This window comes from Phalacrocorax carbo, chromosome 3, assembly GCF_963921805.1.
Source record: "Phalacrocorax carbo chromosome 3, bPhaCar2.1, whole genome shotgun sequence".
NCBI lineage: Eukaryota > Metazoa > Chordata > Aves > Suliformes > Phalacrocoracidae > Phalacrocorax > Phalacrocorax carbo.
In genome coordinates this window covers 102,211,607-102,229,374 of record NC_087515.1, presented here as the reverse complement: position 1 = coordinate 102,229,374, position 17,768 = coordinate 102,211,607, and the positions used below count along the sequence as shown (strand labels likewise).

Genomic DNA, 17,768 nt, shown 5'->3' with positions numbered 1-17,768 from the left:
GAATCAGGGCCTCTACCACTTTAATGAAGCAGCTTTTATTCTTAAACCCATACACAATGGTGTAGAGGTACACAAGACACTTATCAGGATGAAGATGGAAAATAAAATGTCTGTGTGAGTAAAAGTTTGCATGTTTGGAACATTAAGTAGCACTCCCACTGGCAAACTGAAAAGGAGCTCTTCTGTGCAAGGAAAGTAGTTTAAAAAAAGGCAACACATGGAAAGAAGCCTGTTGGGGAACATGATATTGCAGTAAGCAATTTACCAACAGCACAGCTGAATCTGTCATCACCGCTCTAACTAAAGCTGTGTCACTTCTAACTTTCACTTCATATTAAACCCAATTAATCTCGAGATACTGAGTACCTCCCAATTTAGCTATTTTTTCAAAGAGTGCGAGTATATGTGGCTGCTGTGGGAGACATGTTATCACAAGTTCCATCTGGAATGTATACTAGAAGAAGACGCAGGAGAACAGGACCTGAAAGCCACACACAGAGAACACAATCTATCAGACAAATGTTGACTAGCTGCTAGTACTACAAAGGAAAAAAAAAAGTGCTTTGCAGATTCTGCTAAATCACCAAAAGTAGGTGATTAAGTGTAACAGAGAAGACAAGTCTTTCTCCAGGAGGAAGGCTGGCATGTTCTGCCTTGTGCCTCTTGAATTCTCTCCACCTTCTTCTCTACTGTCCATTTCAGCTTTCATGTCCTCTTTGCCTTCCTGCAAAATTTAACACTTGTGTTTCCCTCATCTTTTTCTCTGCTAGAAAAAAAAAGCTGGGCTAAGACATCATCTTCCTTCTCCTTTATCTAAATGGAAAAGGGGTCAGGGAGGGAAGGTGCAGCTTATTCCACCACAGCAGTAGAGCAAGTAGTAGGAAATCATGTTGGGGATGAGTTTTGGTTCATGTGTCAATCACATGATATTGTCCAGCAGCACAGTGTTGTAGCAGTGGTTCTAGCGGCTGAGATTGCAGTATGCTTATGCCAGCATAAAATGGATTTAAAAGCAGAAACTCTTTGCAAGAGGTTGTGCTGGAAATCATCTCATATAACATGGTCCACTGACATATGTGCTTGATTCTATTTCCTTAAGCATTTCCTTACCTTCTTGTTGGAGGAAATAGCACATACTCATAACTTTCCTCATGACTGATAACAATCAAAACATACTATTTTCCTTAGATTTGACCGCAGATGGTTGAGTGAGGTTATGCGCCCAGTTTTAGTATTAGCTATGTTTTGGTTTTGTTTTCCTTAAATTTTATCCATTAAAGACCTTTTAAGGATTTAACTAGAGAACCTTGCTTATAGATATTTTAAAATGTATTTCTGATGCATTAATAAGGCAAGCCAGAAGTTCACTCTTACTTCTGCCACTTTAGCTGGTATGATGTTTCCTTCATATGGGCATCCCAATGCACAGGACACATACCTACAATAAAAAGAACACACAAAGACACTTCTGTTTTATATATATGCATATCTGTATCCATCCATGTTACATTAAAAAAAAAAGGTTAAATATTATTTTGAATATTTAAGCCAGTCAATGGAGAATAAATATTTGAATGAAAAGTTAACATTACATCAGATGAAAATAGCCAGGTTTATTAATTTCATTTTGAAATCACAGAACAGAGATTTATAGCTTTATTTATGCTCAGTGCATGTCGCAAGTTCTAAAGGGCTGGCAATGCAGTGAAGCTAACACTGCTGCACGAGTCTTTCATTTCTCTTGGTGTATCCTTCTGAAGAAGTTGTAAGAACCAGCTCAAGTTTCGCCTTGCTTGACCCACACAAGGTATTCAAAGGAAGACATAATTTTCTTCCTTGTGCCAGCTACCCGGATCATAGAGATCAGGGTAGCATGCACACAAGTGACTTCTTATAACAACCCACCATCTCCTAAGTCATTAGAATTGTGGTCAATGGGGTAGCTTTCACCCTCTGTCTCTCTGTTAGTGTTTCTGTCCCAGCGCCCAGGAAGAATTATAGCTCCATTGCAAGCTGTAGTTTAGGTAGGCCTTGGGAAAAGAAGAAAATGAAGAAACCAGACTGTGCCTCTCAGCAGCTATTGGCCCCACAAAGAACAAAAACTGAAAGCTACAACCAAGCTTCCACTGCTCAGTCTTAATGTTGTGTTAGCATAGAATTTTGTTTAAATTTCTTTCTTTAATGACAATTAAGACCCATGAAATTCCAATTAAACTTCTAATTGTTTATCTTAAATTGATTAGGAACAGGATTAAACTAACAAGAAACAGCCATTAAAAATTGAAATAAGTGTGGCTGTAGAGGGATTTACAAGAGATTCAGAGGCAGGCAGAGCCCTAGTCCCAGTGGGAGACTGCTCAACTGCTTAATAGAAGGACAAGAGCCTTCACTGATCCCCCATCTTTCCCTTTCCCTCAACACTGAAGGATATAATGTAAAATTATACACTGTATAATGCAAATGGGATTGAACAGATGCCAGTTTGTAGGTAGTCAAGGTCCATAGGGTAAAGGATGTATTGTTTCTTTGCAGCTGAAGGAGAAACTGATAGAATGTGAAATTAGGATGGGTAACAGGCAAAAGCAAATTGTGAAAAAAAGGTCAACATTTTAACATGTAGAGCACACTCCATCCCTTATATGAAGGTATGCTGTTGGCACCCTGGAACTAGCAGTAAGAAAGAAGCAAACCTTGAGCCTAAAAAGAACTTGATTAGCCCTGACAAAGAAATGGAAATGGATTTTGTTTCCACAAAAGTGCTTGGGTCCATTACATCCTGCTCATAATTTTAGTCCAGATGCCTACTAGGCATGATTTCAATTATCTGTATGTCATTATGAAAAACAGGTTTTTGAAACTTGGCCATAGGCTTCATTAAATATCACCCCCAATTTAGATGTCACTGTTTAAGTTTCAAAATTCTAAATTTTCTTATCGAAATTAAAGATAAAAAAAAGTAGCTACTGTGAACAGTTAAACACTGCCCTGCTTTTTCAGTGATACATAATTCAAAAAACAATTCAGGATAATTTCCTTCGTTTTTTTTACGCATACACAGTTTTTTAAATGAAACCAAGCATGACAAATTCAGGCCCGAACGATTGCTTTTTACATAATACTACAGTGCCTAAAGCTAGTGAACACACAGACTTCTACTGAAATTATTTTGCAACATCAGCCACAGCATTTATTATGAAGTGAGCAAGAACAGTACTAAATACAAAGTAAATGCAAACCATATAGTACATATGTGCACATGTTCCCTTTAATTACATGTATCTTTACATGTAACCAACGGCTACATATGTTAGATCAAGAAGACGTACCTTTGGTAGTGATAATGTGGCATGAATGACATCTGGAATGCAGTAGGGCAAGCAAAAGTAAAAGCAGGCCAAAAGGTATCTAGAGAACAAGGGAATACTCCCTGTGGTTCACACCAGCGAGCAGAAACTCGCCTGAGCTCACAAAATTCAGCTGGCCTGCTGGGGTATGAAAGTATGTGGTCACCTGAGGAATCTGCCTACTACAATGTACAAATCTGTTTGAGATTATGAACTTGATGCATGCTTACACCATTGTGACTAGGCTGACATTTTAAACAAGGAAAATATAATTGATATAATCTATCTGGTCATCTGATATTCAGTATTAAACTGGAGAAAATAGGGATTACTGAAAGAATTTGACAGGTAAAGAACTTCCTACCAGAGAGAGAACAAAGTCGTGTGGAGAATGAAATAACTATTTTACAGTAGAGTTCATCAAGGATGAGTTTGGCAGAATTTTATCTAATATTTTCATTTAATTAATTGGCATAAAGACTAAAGATGTGGTGACAACATTGAATTTCTTGGTACTGTCAATGCAAAAAAAAAAAAGCACTGGGATGCCATGGAGAAAGGACAGGAGCAATAGAAATGGGACTCAGTTGATGGCAATGACAAAGAAAGTGAAAGTCTTAAAATGAGGCTGTAAAAGAATAAAAAGCAGTCCAAACATATACCAGGATAAGCATTTTTATTAGACAACATAAAGTTAGAATTCCATCTGACAAGGTCTTGCTATATTCTTATTCAAAATAAGAGACACAATTTAAGTCATCTGTAGAAAAAGTAATGCAAGCTGGAACGGTTGCGGGCAAGGGCTGCGTACAGTTGGCAGTGGTACAGACAGCCTAGCATATGAAAGGAGAAAATATGCATGTCTATGTAAAAGAGGGAAGATAATCATGTGTCTGGTCTGTGCATTTACCAAGACATCTAGACTTAAGGCTGAGTGAGATGCTTTGTAATTGCATTTGCCTGGTTCCAAATGAATAAGCTTAAGTGAAAGGAAAAAGGTTCCAAGAGAAAGGAAGGTCTGTATCTACAGGTATGTTTGGCTGTTACATTTTCTTTTTTGTGTATGAAATAACCCATAAGGCATTAAAAGCACAAGAGAATCCAACCAAAGCAGAGCTGCAAGACCTCCACCCGCACTCTTCCAAAATGGGAGACAACTTCGAAGAACATGCTGAAAACTGCTTAAAAAGAAGAAAATTAACAAGACGGAGCCACAGAAAGCAAGAAAAGACACAAGTTTAAAGAAGAGTCTGGTCAACCGCAGCAAACTACTGACAAGTCAAGAAGAATGAGGATAGACTACTGTTTCTGAGATCTTGTCACCAGGGAGTTTGGTGAGAGCTGTTGCAGTTGCAAGCAAGGAACAGAAGCCAAAGTGTAGGAGTTATAGGAGGGAATCACAGAAGAGGGTCTCCAGACAGTAATTATAAACAGCGCCTTCAATGAGCTTAGGAATGAAGAGATAGGTGATGAGATATGATATGAAGAACCAAGTAGGGTCAAAGGTGCAATTTTTAAGAGGCAAATGCTTGCTTATATTGCAGTGGAAAAGAGCCAGAGGACAGTGAGAGGTTAAGAAAGAGAATAAGGGAGGGAAGAAATAAGAGGAAGAACAGAACATGGGGTCACTGGGGCAAGTGGAAGGGGTACACACGGCAAGTAGACAAGAAACTCCTGCTGCTCTGACAGTGGAGTGAGAAAGAGAAAAGATTAGGGAAGGGAAAAGAGAGTGACAGAAGAGCATACTGTATCTATTTTTCCTTAGGAGAAAAAGCAAGATCCTATGTGAAGAAAAGCAGCAGAGGGAAAAAGAGGGAAGAGTTTGAGCAATGATTTACAGGGGCAACTGGGATTTAATCTGGGGATTCAATTAAGTTGGAGAATACAGCTGTTTTCTAAAAAGATGGCAGGACTGAAAGTAAAAAAGGCTTTGTAATGAAAAAGACTGTCTTGGTCTCAGGATATTCACCAGAGATACTCCACAGTATGAGAGCAGAAGCAAATATCTGGGAGTTCACAAAGCAGGCTCTGCAATGGAAGTGTTTAATTCTAAGTATGTGCTTAAATCTTTGCTGAATCAAGGCCAGACATTTTAGTAGCTTAACTACATCTTTAGCATGCAGTCAAAGAACGGAGCCCATGCAACCAGAGGTGGAAAGAAGGACCTGCAATAAGTGAAGGTATCTATACAGCTGCTTTAGGAACACACAGGTAAATGCTCTTCTGCTTACTCAAGTTCTGTGAAATCAGAATTCCTCCCTTTATTAAATAGTGCTAAAAAGAAGTTCTCTACTTGTTTCACCTGGCAGAGTTTACCCAGTCAGATTTTACTGCATGAGAGTATCATTTCATCTTCTCCTAAACTGTCTTCTATGCATATAAAAACAATTAAAAAATAAACCCCAACAACTTTACTGTGTAATATTTTGGACAAAAATGCTGAACAGCCTCTCGGGATGGGGAGGGAGAAGGAAGAGGAAGAGAGTTTTCAATTTCTTCCAGTAAGCCAAAACCAAATCGCAGTGTTCCACAAATGGTACAGACAGTATAAGGTCTCCACGATCAAGGTCACTAGGAATGGTGATAATCACCACACCAGCCCAATGACTGTGAAGTGCAGGATATAAAACCACAAACAGGGTAAATGAGCAAACTTTTCATAACCAAAGTGTGTTAAAAGGAAAATGAATCCAAGCAGAAACTGAACTCCATCTTGTAATCAGCCCTTTGTCAGCTTGTTTCAGCAAGAGTTCCAGAGCCAGATCCACAGCTGCTACCACAGCTGGAAGCACGGAGCCTCCTGAGAAGCCAGTTGCAGACTCAGATGCTGCTGTTTCCTGTTTATTATTATAGTGTAAGTTCGCATATAATTTACCATGTTCACTGCAGATGTATTTGTTTTTATTGGATGTTCGTGCTAAAATGTATATGCCTATCATTTGGTGAATTCATAATATTAAGGTTGATATATTCTGTCTCTGAAAAGGAAACCATTTGTTAAAAACAGGCAATCTTTACTGTGAGGAGAGGAGAAATATGAAAAAGAGAAGAGGGAAAGGAGATTCTTCCAGAAATAGAATCTCCAAGCCAAGCCCAAAATGTGTAAATAAGGCCAGGATTTTTTTTCCACATGTGATTAAAAAAAAAAGAAACACCAAACACCAAAAAACAACCTCTCCATGTATTTATTGATCAGTTGCAAGTAATATATCTGCTATTGAAAGGGCATCCTGTAGTAATAATATTTATTGTTTTTAGAATGCCCAGAAAGCACTGCTAAGTTGTGAACTACATTCTAGAAAATAAAACTTCTCTAAAATCAGAACCAAATTGTTACTATAATGAAGGGCCACTTAACCACTTAACTTTTAATAACTATATCGAATTATCCATGGAGCAATCAGTAACATACTAGAAAACCTTATAATTTCATGCCAACATTTCAAGTCTGATTTTACACAACCCGTTAAGAATAAACAGGGATCATTTTTACTTCCCAGAGGTATCCCTCTGGGTTTGTTGTTTGTTTTTTTTTTTAATTAAAAAAAAAAAAACAACCAGCTCTTCTGGCCTACTAATAATATTTTCTATCTGCAGGTACAAAAAATGGGTAAAATTTGCTATAAAGTTATTCCTAAGGAAAATGTCTCCTCTTACATAGTGCAATCATCCAGTATGACAGAGTTAGCACAACAGCTCCAACATCCTTTTCTTAACCTGTCCCCAGTAGAGAGAAATGTATCAAGTCCCCACATCCCAGCAGTCTCCGGCTTCTCAGACTTCTCCAGGGGACTGTGACCAGCTGGCTTAAAACTGTGCAACCCTGTACATTTGTTCAACATTCACATACTAAAATGTGTTGCTTCCAAGTCTATTAAATGTTCATCTACATTTTCTAGTTCCCATAATCAAAAAAAATAGGCTCACTTATAGTGACATGAAGGTGTTAAATTGGTTTTACTATCTAAAGAAGTGATAATGGTACAAATTACCCTATTATCAATATAACTGTGACTATGCTAAACTACACAGTGTAGCCTAAAAATGGGGGTGTAAAGCAATGTGAAAAAAATGTGTACTCCAGCCCTAAGTATTCCAGAATAACAGAAGATATGATTTCAAAGTTTCTGTCTGTATTTGTAAAACATACACAGCTTTAAGCTGTATTGATTTATGCAAACTGAATTGTTGGAGTTTATCTCATGGTACTTCTAATTAGGTGTATAAAACACAGTACTGAAAGGCCATCCAAATATCTTGCATTGAGGTATTTATGATGAACTGTAATAAAAGAAAAAAAGACTATATATATGAACTATATAAATGAACTGAACTATAAAGATCAGATTGTCTTGATAATCAGAAGTTTCAGATAATTGGGATATTTCTTTATAAATAAAACATACTTCATTTTTAGTTTCCAGAATTACTTGTTATAAAGTATATTAAACAAAACTGATGTGTGCTTCCACATTTTTTTTCCAAATATCACTAGCACAAGATAAAAATAACTAAAATCAATTCTTTCTCTTTAAGTTTCCATTATTTTGTGTCTTACCTTGTGTATTAACATCAAAGTAAAACTATTTCCTATAATGAACAAGGAATTATATATGTTGCACCCTGTAACCTTTATTTTAACATACTATAAAAGGTAATAGTAATATTGCATGCAATTGTTTGTTTGGTATCTATTTGTCATAGCAAAAAATATTGCTATATTTCAAGTGTATCAACCAGTATTTGGATGCTATACAAACACAGATGTAAGCCAGATATTGATACATATCAATATGCTTTTATGTATTGTGAACTTCACCATACTGCTCATTCTTAAAAGGCATAGGACTATAAACACAGGAGTTACACACACCAGTTTAGAATTAACGTATGATTACATACGCTTTAATTTATGAAGCAGCAGCTTTGTAAGGAAATGCTTCTAGAGTTATTTTACAGCAAACATTTACATCTGTTTTCCTTACACTGAACCTCTAAACATTTGCATACACATTCACATTTGTACATGTATATAGTCCAAGTGGCCTCAAAAGGGCTTTTCACATGAAAATTTTTCAGGGCTAAGACATAAATACAGCTTTTAATTGCTGGCCATGGAGAAGTGTTTTTTAGTAGAGAAGAAAAAATTACCACCTTTCAGCTCTTATATTCCCAGTTAAGGTTTATTAGGACTAAGACAGTCCTATACAGAACTGAATGTTTCAGAGGGAGGTAGTCTGACTTTATTTCACTGTCACAGAACACGAAGTAAGTAGTGAAGTACCATTTGTGGAGAAGGGGGAAATGAAATCCTTATTTCCTTACTGTTCTATTGTACTAAGTGCAATTTACTTCTGTCTCTTTTTAAATCTGGGAGTACATTAACTTGAAAGAATCTAGCTTAATCAGAATTTACCTAACACTTTCTTCATATGTACATTAAAAATACATTTAAACTAAAACAGAATCTAAGTGACTACTTGCCATTACCATTTGCCACAGTTTTTCTATCCATCCTAGCCATTACGCTTCATTTTTAATCACTGAAAAAGATGTGATATTTTTAATGGTACCTGAATTATGCATTAAAAGATGCAATTCTAAAACCAGGAGTATTTTGTGTCATTTCACATGCAAAATATGAATAGTAGTAATTAGCTGACCACTGAGTTCATAACTGATTTGGCTTAGTGTCTTCCAGAACATGTCCCAGATGTTATTGTAAAGTTTTTATGCATGTACAAAAAAATAAAAATAAAAACCCCTTCATGACGCTAACAAATAGTCTGACTTCTAAGACCATACACAAGATTTCAATTCTTCATAAATATTTGAACAAATTTAGTAAACATTTAGAAAACTGTGTACTGTGCTACAGACTTTAAATGTGACAGCCGACAACATAAATTTTCTGGATGATGATCGAGTCAATGTTAGTGCAGCTGTAGCAACAGTAAGACATGCAAAAGCTTGAAGTTTAGTTTCAACCCTCTGAGTGCATTTTTCATAAGATTCAAGGATTGCCAATGATTTATGCTCACTACATAAATTCTAAATTGCCAGTAAAAATAGGAAATAAAATTTGAACCCCTTAAAATTATTTTTGGAAGTATTTTTCAACTGCACAAATAAGGAGTTAGGGCAAGACACTAAATTATCCATTTCCTGCAAATAAATAACACTTTAAACAATAATAGTGCTTTAGAAAGGAAACAATCTCTGTATTGAAATTAATATAAATACAATTTATGCATATTAATATTTTTATTACCTAAGTAATTCAAGCAAAATATTTACAAAATTTATATTAGAAGCCAAAATCGTGTAGTCGTGGGAGCTTGCTTGAGCAAAGGCTGCAGGTTTTGGCCATGGCTCTTTAAAAGTAGCCAATCTCTAAAAGGGTGCTTAAAAATAAAATGTTCTCAGTGCACGGGGTACAAATCTTTGTCCATATAGTCCACAGCTTCGGTTAAGGTGTTAATCCTTAGCCTATGCACAGGTAGGAAGGGATTAATCTGTTCTAATTTGTGATATCAAAGATAATAATCTACAGCCTATGCCTTAGATAGGCCATCTATAGGAGGACTAGCACAGGATAGGACCCAAGCTCCTTTGTAGCCAAAAGGATGGATCAGCCAGAGTTGTTCATCTTATCCTACAGCAGGTACTTTAAAAAGCACATACGATAAATCATAACCTGAAGGCTGCTTATTTCCCCCTAGTAGCTATAAGCAGATTTAGGACGACAAGCTCAGACTTGTTGCCTCATGTTACAACAACAGTTGTAAACAATATAGAATTATTTTCAGTAAATAGAAGCCACACAACAAAACTAAAACCTGAAATTAATCTTGTCCTTGAAATTAAATAACCACCAGTCAAACTATGAGCACCAATTCTAAATACTGAATGTCAACTGATGAATTATGTAACATCCCATCTTTTGTTTCCAAAATGCTGAGTTTGAGCTCATTCAACAGAAACAATTTCGATTTCTGAATCTGTCAGTTTCTGCCCCTGCTTGATTTGTCTATGTAATACTTACAGATCAGATATAAAGCATATAGAACATGGCATAAAGAACAACTTGCCACAAAGCCTTGACTGCCTCAGTATTTAGAGAATTTTGCATGGAATTGCAATACAAAAATGCCATTTATTTTATCTGTCACTAAAACCAGCCTCTTTAGTAGCAGCTAAATATGGGATCATCAATCAAGATCATAAACTGCAGGCTTTGATAGCTAATTCTTTTTTGATTGTTTTACCTCCAGGAAAAAGTCACCTTGATTGCACTGAGTATTTCTATGAAGTATCTGTTTAAGTTTTACTTTCTGATTATCTTTACCACAGATGATTTCATTGAGGAAAAGAAGCCCTGTGGTTTATATCATTAAATAAACTGTAAAATTCCACAAAGCTCTTAAATGTACTGCAATATCTGGGAACTAATGAAGTACTACTACTCATGTCCTAACAAGTCCTCTGTAGTGGTGTAGGCTTGTGCTACGTGATAGTACCAGCGAAAATTATGGTTTAGTCTTCCAGAATTAAGTGGAAATGATGGTCTGCTTCCATAATCTGCTTCCTCACAAGCAGCTGAAATGTAAATAGATCAATTCACTTCCTGGATTTGGCATTGAAAACTGGTGCTTCTTCTTTATGGGTATTTTTTCATTTTTTAACTAATTAAATTTTAAGTCCATCTCCTAGAGCTTTGTTCAACTGCTGAGAGATCTACCATTAAAAATAAAGTCCTTCTGAATTCTGCATTTCTACATTCATGCTCCTGCTATGATTTTTCTGGCCTTCAGCATTCAGAATAAAAGCCAGTACACTGCTTAAAAGAAAGTACTGAGGTAGATGGACACTAAGCAATCCCTATTTTTTTTTTTTATCATTTCTGAGCAATCATTCCGTCTCAATGCTTCCTACAGGTTCCTGTAACTCTGCAACCCATGCGGAGTGCATCTGAACAAATATGAACGTGCAGGGACAAGACTCAATGTATCACAATACTTGGCAATTATTGTCTTGAAAACATATTTGGCTAGGCTCTGATCAATAGCAATAGTTTAATTCTCATTAATTACCATTTTGCCTCCTCAAAATCTTCCTTGGAGGGATTTTTTTAAAAGTGCACTCAAAGTCCAAGTGGAATGCATTAACCAGTTCTCTTTTACCTTCTAACTTATTAGCATGCTCAAAGCTTTCAGTATTTTCATATACTGAAATCCAAGTTCAATGGATGGTTTAGATACTCAGAATTATTACCTCAGTTAACTTTCTTTGTTACAAAATTAGGCTCCACATTCTGCAATTTAGATTCTCAGCAGATTTTTAGTAGTTTAGCTACTTTATGCTTGAGTTATATTAGATCCCCCTGGACAAATACCAGAGAGTCCTCTTCTGAAAGTTTTGATTTGTTGAAGTGTAACATTAGTCCAACATCTTATCTCCTGATGCCTCAACCTCTAATTTGCACTGGATAAATTAGTTCCCAAGCTAACATCCTGTGATGAAGATAGCTGTAACATAAACATAAATGTAGTTTCTCTTCAGTATACTTATCCTCTCTAACTGGATTCTTTACTCAGTTATAATCCCACAAATTGAATGATTCTGTCAATGGCTTCCTACTTCCAAATGATTCACTTTTCTTAGAGCTGTAAGCCTAAGGAAGAAAGCCTAAGGAAAAGCTGGAGTGAACGTACATAATTTCCATTCACAACTTCAAATCTGTTCACTTTGTAACATATCTGATATTGAGCAGTCCACCGTTGCAGCGTTGTGTGCCAGATGCAATATGTTACAACACACTCAACAAAATTGTCCTGCATTTGCTGCGTGAAATTTGCCTAGGTTTGCATACTGAAATGAAATTACACATCTTTGTACTGGATGCATAAAGTAAGCACTTTCAAAACATGATCTCATCATATTTTCTCTGGGTTCAGTTATCTCTTTTCTCTTCATCTCTGTACTGCTGTTTTTCCTGTTCGCTTCATTACCTAGTTCTTCATATCCCTCTCTTTGTACCTCCTTCACTTGTTTTCCTTCTTTTTATTCTTAATTTTTTTTTTGTGCTCTGCTTCTGCTTGACCACTTTCTGCCTCTTACTTCCTCCTCTCTGTACGTGCCTTCCCATCCTGCTGCTTTCTCATTTTTTTCTGCTGTGTGCAGAAAAATCCTGCCACACACAGTTCATCAGGTAGTAGACAATAAATGTATGGGAATGTTATAGAATCCTATCAAGGGAACAGTTATTTCCATCACATCACTGTATCAGTGCCAGAATAACTGCCACGGGCGTATTACAAATGCCTCAGACATACTATCTGTGAAAAAAAAAAAGCAGCAGGTTGCCACTTTCTTAAACATGTGAAAACTAGTGCACAGAACATAAGTTAACATTTTAAACTCCAAGAGCAATCTAGAGTACACCACAGGGGCTTCTTCATCACCTGCAGTTTACACCTTCTGGACCAGTTGCAAAGTCCATTTGTTGACACCCATAGCTACCCAAAAACATATACAATGCATAAACTTTTGAGGATCCCCTTGATCATTGGTTGCCTCTATTGTGCCATTTGGTTGAATTTTGTTGGTGAAATACAGAAATATGAAACAGAAAACATTGCTTGGCATGCCTAGACATCTGAGAAAACCAGAAAACAAAAAGTTTAGTGTAAAAATGTTCACCAGTGCTGAAGGTTTGTTGCCATATACGTGCTGTCTCTTCTGAATTGACTGCCTATTCCCTCATCCCTAAAATTCAGGCATCCCTGAGCTTAATCCTCCTGGAGAACGCAAATTGCTAGTTATGTTCTCAGCTTAGAATTTAGTTCCAGAAAAATGTGGCAAACGGTGGTAGAGACCTTTTAAACAAAGGGACCTCTTATAAGAGATGACTTTTATAGCTTGATTCTACAGTGTATGAAGTGATATATTATTAATACCATAATAAAAGTATGCAGATTTTTTTTTAAGGTGCAACACTCTTATGAGTTCTCAGCAGCACAAAATAGCAAAATTAATTTGTATAATAAAATGGGTATCTTTATCCACACAGCTTACTTTTTTTTCAGTTTCCAGAGGACACTAGTCACCATTAGCAGTTACAAAACATACAGCAAAATCACTAAATATATTCAGTCTTAAAAAAAAAAAACAATACAGACTATTATTTCAACTCATATAAAATGTAAAAATTTGGTCATATACTTTTATACTGGTACAAAAAACCCCCTGTAACCACAACCCCAATAACTCTGTATTACTTAAGAATCTTTATATTTACCCACGCACTGGAATATTCATATTCCTTGCAGATTTAGCAACTTCTTCAAATTTTTCTATGCTTTCTTCAATTGAACAATTAATATTCATTTTGCTGAAAGATTCAGATGCTGCACCAAATACTGAGACTTCTGTAGCCCCTGCTGCAATCTGAAAAATACATTTCAATAAAACAGAATGATACTATTTTAGAAGATTTTATTAAGCATTTAATTCTGTAAAACATTCTAGAATTTTAAAATACATTGTAAGTATATCATCCATACTTAAATATAAGTTTCATTCCAATTTTTTTTTAATTTATAGGATAAAACCATATCGAATGAAACTTTGAGTTCCTTCACTATGGCATATTTCCTTCCTCTTCTTAGCAATTAGGTAAAGATATTTTTAAAGTGATAAATGATAAAGGTATTAAGATCTAGGAAGTTATATGAACCCACTATGAAAACAACAATGATTGATACTTATATTCATTTTTCAGTAAAGATCATATAACAGCTCTGAAATCCATCCTCTGTACAAAGCCTGTTCCTCATGAATGCCTGGAAGTCACTCTCGTGCTTAGGAAAGCTCTGTGCCTGCAGTGCCTAGAGAAGCAACAATAACCAACAGGGATTTCCTTCTTAGAGCCAACTCTATGATCAAGGGTTCCATTGGTCTTGGTGTCATAGTCAATATGGATAATATGGAAAATGTGTGAGAGTCTGCTGAGAAAAAGTCTCAGAGCAAATACCAGTCTAGAAAATGTGTACATATGGTGACTTCACTTGAAGGGGCAGTTAGCCTGAGCTTGTACTCAGTACCTCAGTACTCAGTAAATCAACTAACATGAGGGAAACTAGAATGCTGAATGCCAAATGATAGGAGAAGAAAACATTTAAGCTTAGGAGAATAGGTAATTAATTAATTCTCACTCTCCAGTGCGATTAATACTTGTTCTATGAAAAAGAATGGAGCTTCTCCCTTTTCTCTGCTTCTACAGGTTACTGTCTAAGCTTCAGCAACCGTTACAGGAACAAATATCCTTTCAAATAGAGGGAAGAAACAACTATTTTTGCATTGTTTTCTTTTCATCATATCACTAAATATGCTATAGGGATATAGCAGATTTAATTCAACTCATACAAGCTACCACTGCAGAAAAAGTTGTGGCACTATAAATCTGACTATTGATAGTTAACTCGCCTACGTGCAGGATTCTAACAGAGATTTTATATGCAGTATAGAAACTGAACGATAGACTACACCACAAAGGTCCATCAAGCAGTACGCTTTCCAAATACAGATTGTCCTCTATCAAGACAAAAGCACAGAAGCCTGAAAAATTTTCAGAAAACAAAGTGTGAAGATTTGATTATCAGTGTGTACGTTTCAAGAAGATTGAACTGCTCCATTTTCACCATTCCAAACCCTTCGAGTCTAAAATTTGGAATATTTATTTTGTATGAACTGAAACAATTTAAACTTTCAAACCCTACCAAAATGAAATGCAGAATTTAAGAAATCTAATACATTGCTATAAAGCACTTTCATTTAATTGACTCTTTCCTCATTCTTCTTCACTACTTACCAATATGAAGGCACTCTTCAGAAACTTTTCTAGGGCCAACAAGTCAAAGAAGGAGAAGGAACTGTCTTTCTTTTTACACACAAGCATCATTTATAGGAGCTTGCAAAGACTGATCAATACTTCCATTAAAAGACAAATATATAGAGCTTAACATCACTCTGTGAATTTGCCTGTTTTTCACAATGAAAACTGAGACTTTTAATGGAATTGCTCTTGGGGAGATTCCGATTGGACACAAGAGGGAAATTTTTCACAGTGAGGACAGTCACCCACAGGAATAATCTCCCCAGGGAAGGGGTTGACTCGGCCACGTTGGACACCTTCAGGAGTCATCTGGACAGGGTGCTGGGCCATCTTGTCTAGACTGTGCTCTTCCTAGAAAGGTTGGACTAGATGATCCCTGAGGTCCCTTCCAACCTGGGATTCTGTGTGATTAAAAAAAACTATAGCTTAATTCTAACAGGACAGGTTATATGACATTAAATAGATGGTTTATGTTACTGAACTGAAAGTGTCTGAAACATGAAAGAGGTAATTGTGGACATCTTCTATGAAGGCACTTACAGCAGAATGAAAACCTTGAAGATTAGGCGTGAGAACAGGATATTGGACTCCAGGATGCCGCTCAATGCCCCTCATTACTTCTTTGTGATCTGCCATCTAAAATATATAAATAATTTGTATTGATCAGCAGTTATTTTCTGATTTTATATAGCTAAGCAGAAATTGGCTTAGACTGTGGTTTTGCCTTCATTAGGTATACAGTTCATACAAAAACTGTAACAACAAAGGGGTTAAATTGATGTTGTACAAGCACTCTTTTTCTGGGTTTTTTAACTTCTGAGTATTTGAGTTACAAGCTTTCCAGTTCTATATGAATACAGAACTGGGGCTAGGATTTTTACAGTGTTTCTTTTTGTGTATATCTGGAAAAACATAATTTGCATCATAAATTGATAGAATTGTGATCATGTTGATCATAAACTGTTACTGCAACTTTAAACTTACCTCAATGGACTCAATAGGTGGAATTAACAGAATGACATTTTAAAACCGTCCAAACCTTGAAAACTTCAGCAAATGTGACTTTACAATCTTAAGCATAAGTGAACCTTAATTACTTAACACTGTAATCAATATATTTGAAAAGATTAATCATAAGGCTATCCTTAAAAATATAGCAAACTCCAGTTCTCTGCATAACGTAACATTTTAATATACTTAGAATTTTCTTTCAAAAGAAGAAAATACTTCTTTATTATAGCAAAGGTCAAAGACCATCACTTTATTCAAGCATTTGTTTTCCTTAGTCTCCTCTCACAAAAGAAACTCTGCCTTTTTAAGTTATTCTTACACTTCTCTCAATCAACATTAAATATACTCCATGTACTAATCAAGAAGATGAATCAAAGACTTATTCAAGTAATAAACTGTAGACTATTAAGACAAGCACATTTTCTTGAAAGAAATGGAGGAAAAGTGAGTTTATTTTTTAATGGTGTGCATGCCTGAAAACAATACAATTAATAAAACATATCACTCACATTTTCTTGGCTTACAGATTCTGAGTTCTAAAAAATGAATAGTGTATTTGAATTGCTTTTTAAATCAGCTCTCATAAAAGCAAATCTTCCAAGCAAACAATATTAAATTGGATTTCTGATCCTTTCCACATTGATGAAAAGTGATTTGAGGTGTACTGCATGAAAAGATATATGAACTACAAAGCTTTCGTTACTCTTTATTTTCAGCAGATACCTTTTTGATAGCTTTGCAGTACCACAGTTCTAAATATGTGATATTAGATTATACCAGATTATTAAGTACTGATACTACTGGTAACCTAGAATCTTCCTCTCACTGGTTTCCTACTAAGAAAATGAATGGACTAATAATATCAGAAAAATGCAAGTGCAAGCCCAACACAGATCTATAAGGAAGTGGGTATATGGTATGAAAAGTGTCTTATAGCCAGACACAATTCATTTCTCATCAGGAAACAAGTGATGGCACAACGCAACTTTCTGTAATTGCTTCTACATCAGCTAAACCAGTGTGACAACCTAATGTACCTGATAACCTCACAAAAAACCATTTGGTAATGCCTTAGTTTTTTAAGAACAATTTTTCATTCCTTAATTTAATACAAATAGTATCTACATTTCTCAGGGCAAGGAAGAATGTTTGAAACCAAATGATTGATTATATGGCAAATGCTGGAACTAATTCTACACTTCAGAATTATAGCCTGACTTAAAATATACTAGAAAACCAAAATGACACTTTTTCAACCAGTATAAAGCTGCCAGGTCCAAATAATATTATATGCATTACATTTGTCCCATTACTATTTTTCCTGTAAGTGAAGTCCCATTTTAACACATATTGTATGTTGTAAGATTTTAAATTGTAATAAAATATTTCTTTTCCAAATTTCTTTAAAAATAAGCTTTCTAATGGTAGGTATTTATAATTTTTGGCCATTTAAGTTATAGGTGTGGGATCCTGTTTTATATGGCACCTCGCTACTGTGGAACTTTTTCTTTTAGCTT

General features: G+C 35.7%; 1 protein-coding gene and 1 long non-coding RNA gene across 6 annotated transcripts in view; one reads left to right on the top strand and one right to left on the bottom strand.

Annotated features, from left to right (window-relative positions):
* HMGCLL1 (3-hydroxy-3-methylglutaryl-CoA lyase like 1) overlaps positions 1 to 17,768 on the bottom strand; it is an 87,726-nt gene that overhangs the window by 40,862 nt on the left and 29,096 nt on the right. For all 4 annotated transcript variants that reach the window (XM_064447890.1, XM_064447889.1, XM_064447887.1 and 1 more), the window contains exons 4-6: positions 15,781 to 15,876; positions 13,645 to 13,793; positions 1,375 to 1,438 (exon numbers count right to left, since the gene is read on the bottom strand). In XM_064447890.1, coding sequence (XP_064303960.1) covers positions 1,375 to 1,438; positions 13,645 to 13,793; positions 15,781 to 15,876 — 309 coding nt within the window. The remainder of the gene's footprint in view (positions 1 to 1,374; positions 1,439 to 13,644; positions 13,794 to 15,780; positions 15,877 to 17,768) is intronic.
* LOC135312657 (uncharacterized) lies at positions 4,949 to 9,320 on the top strand. Of its 2 annotated transcripts, XR_010372315.1 has the most exons (3): positions 4,970 to 5,555; positions 6,079 to 6,198; positions 6,942 to 9,320. It is a non-coding gene; the product is annotated as an uncharacterized LOC135312657 (long non-coding RNA). The 2 variants fall into 2 exon arrangements; XR_010372314.1 differs by lacking the exon at positions 6,942 to 9,320 and having other exon boundaries at positions 4,949 to 5,555; positions 6,079 to 6,201.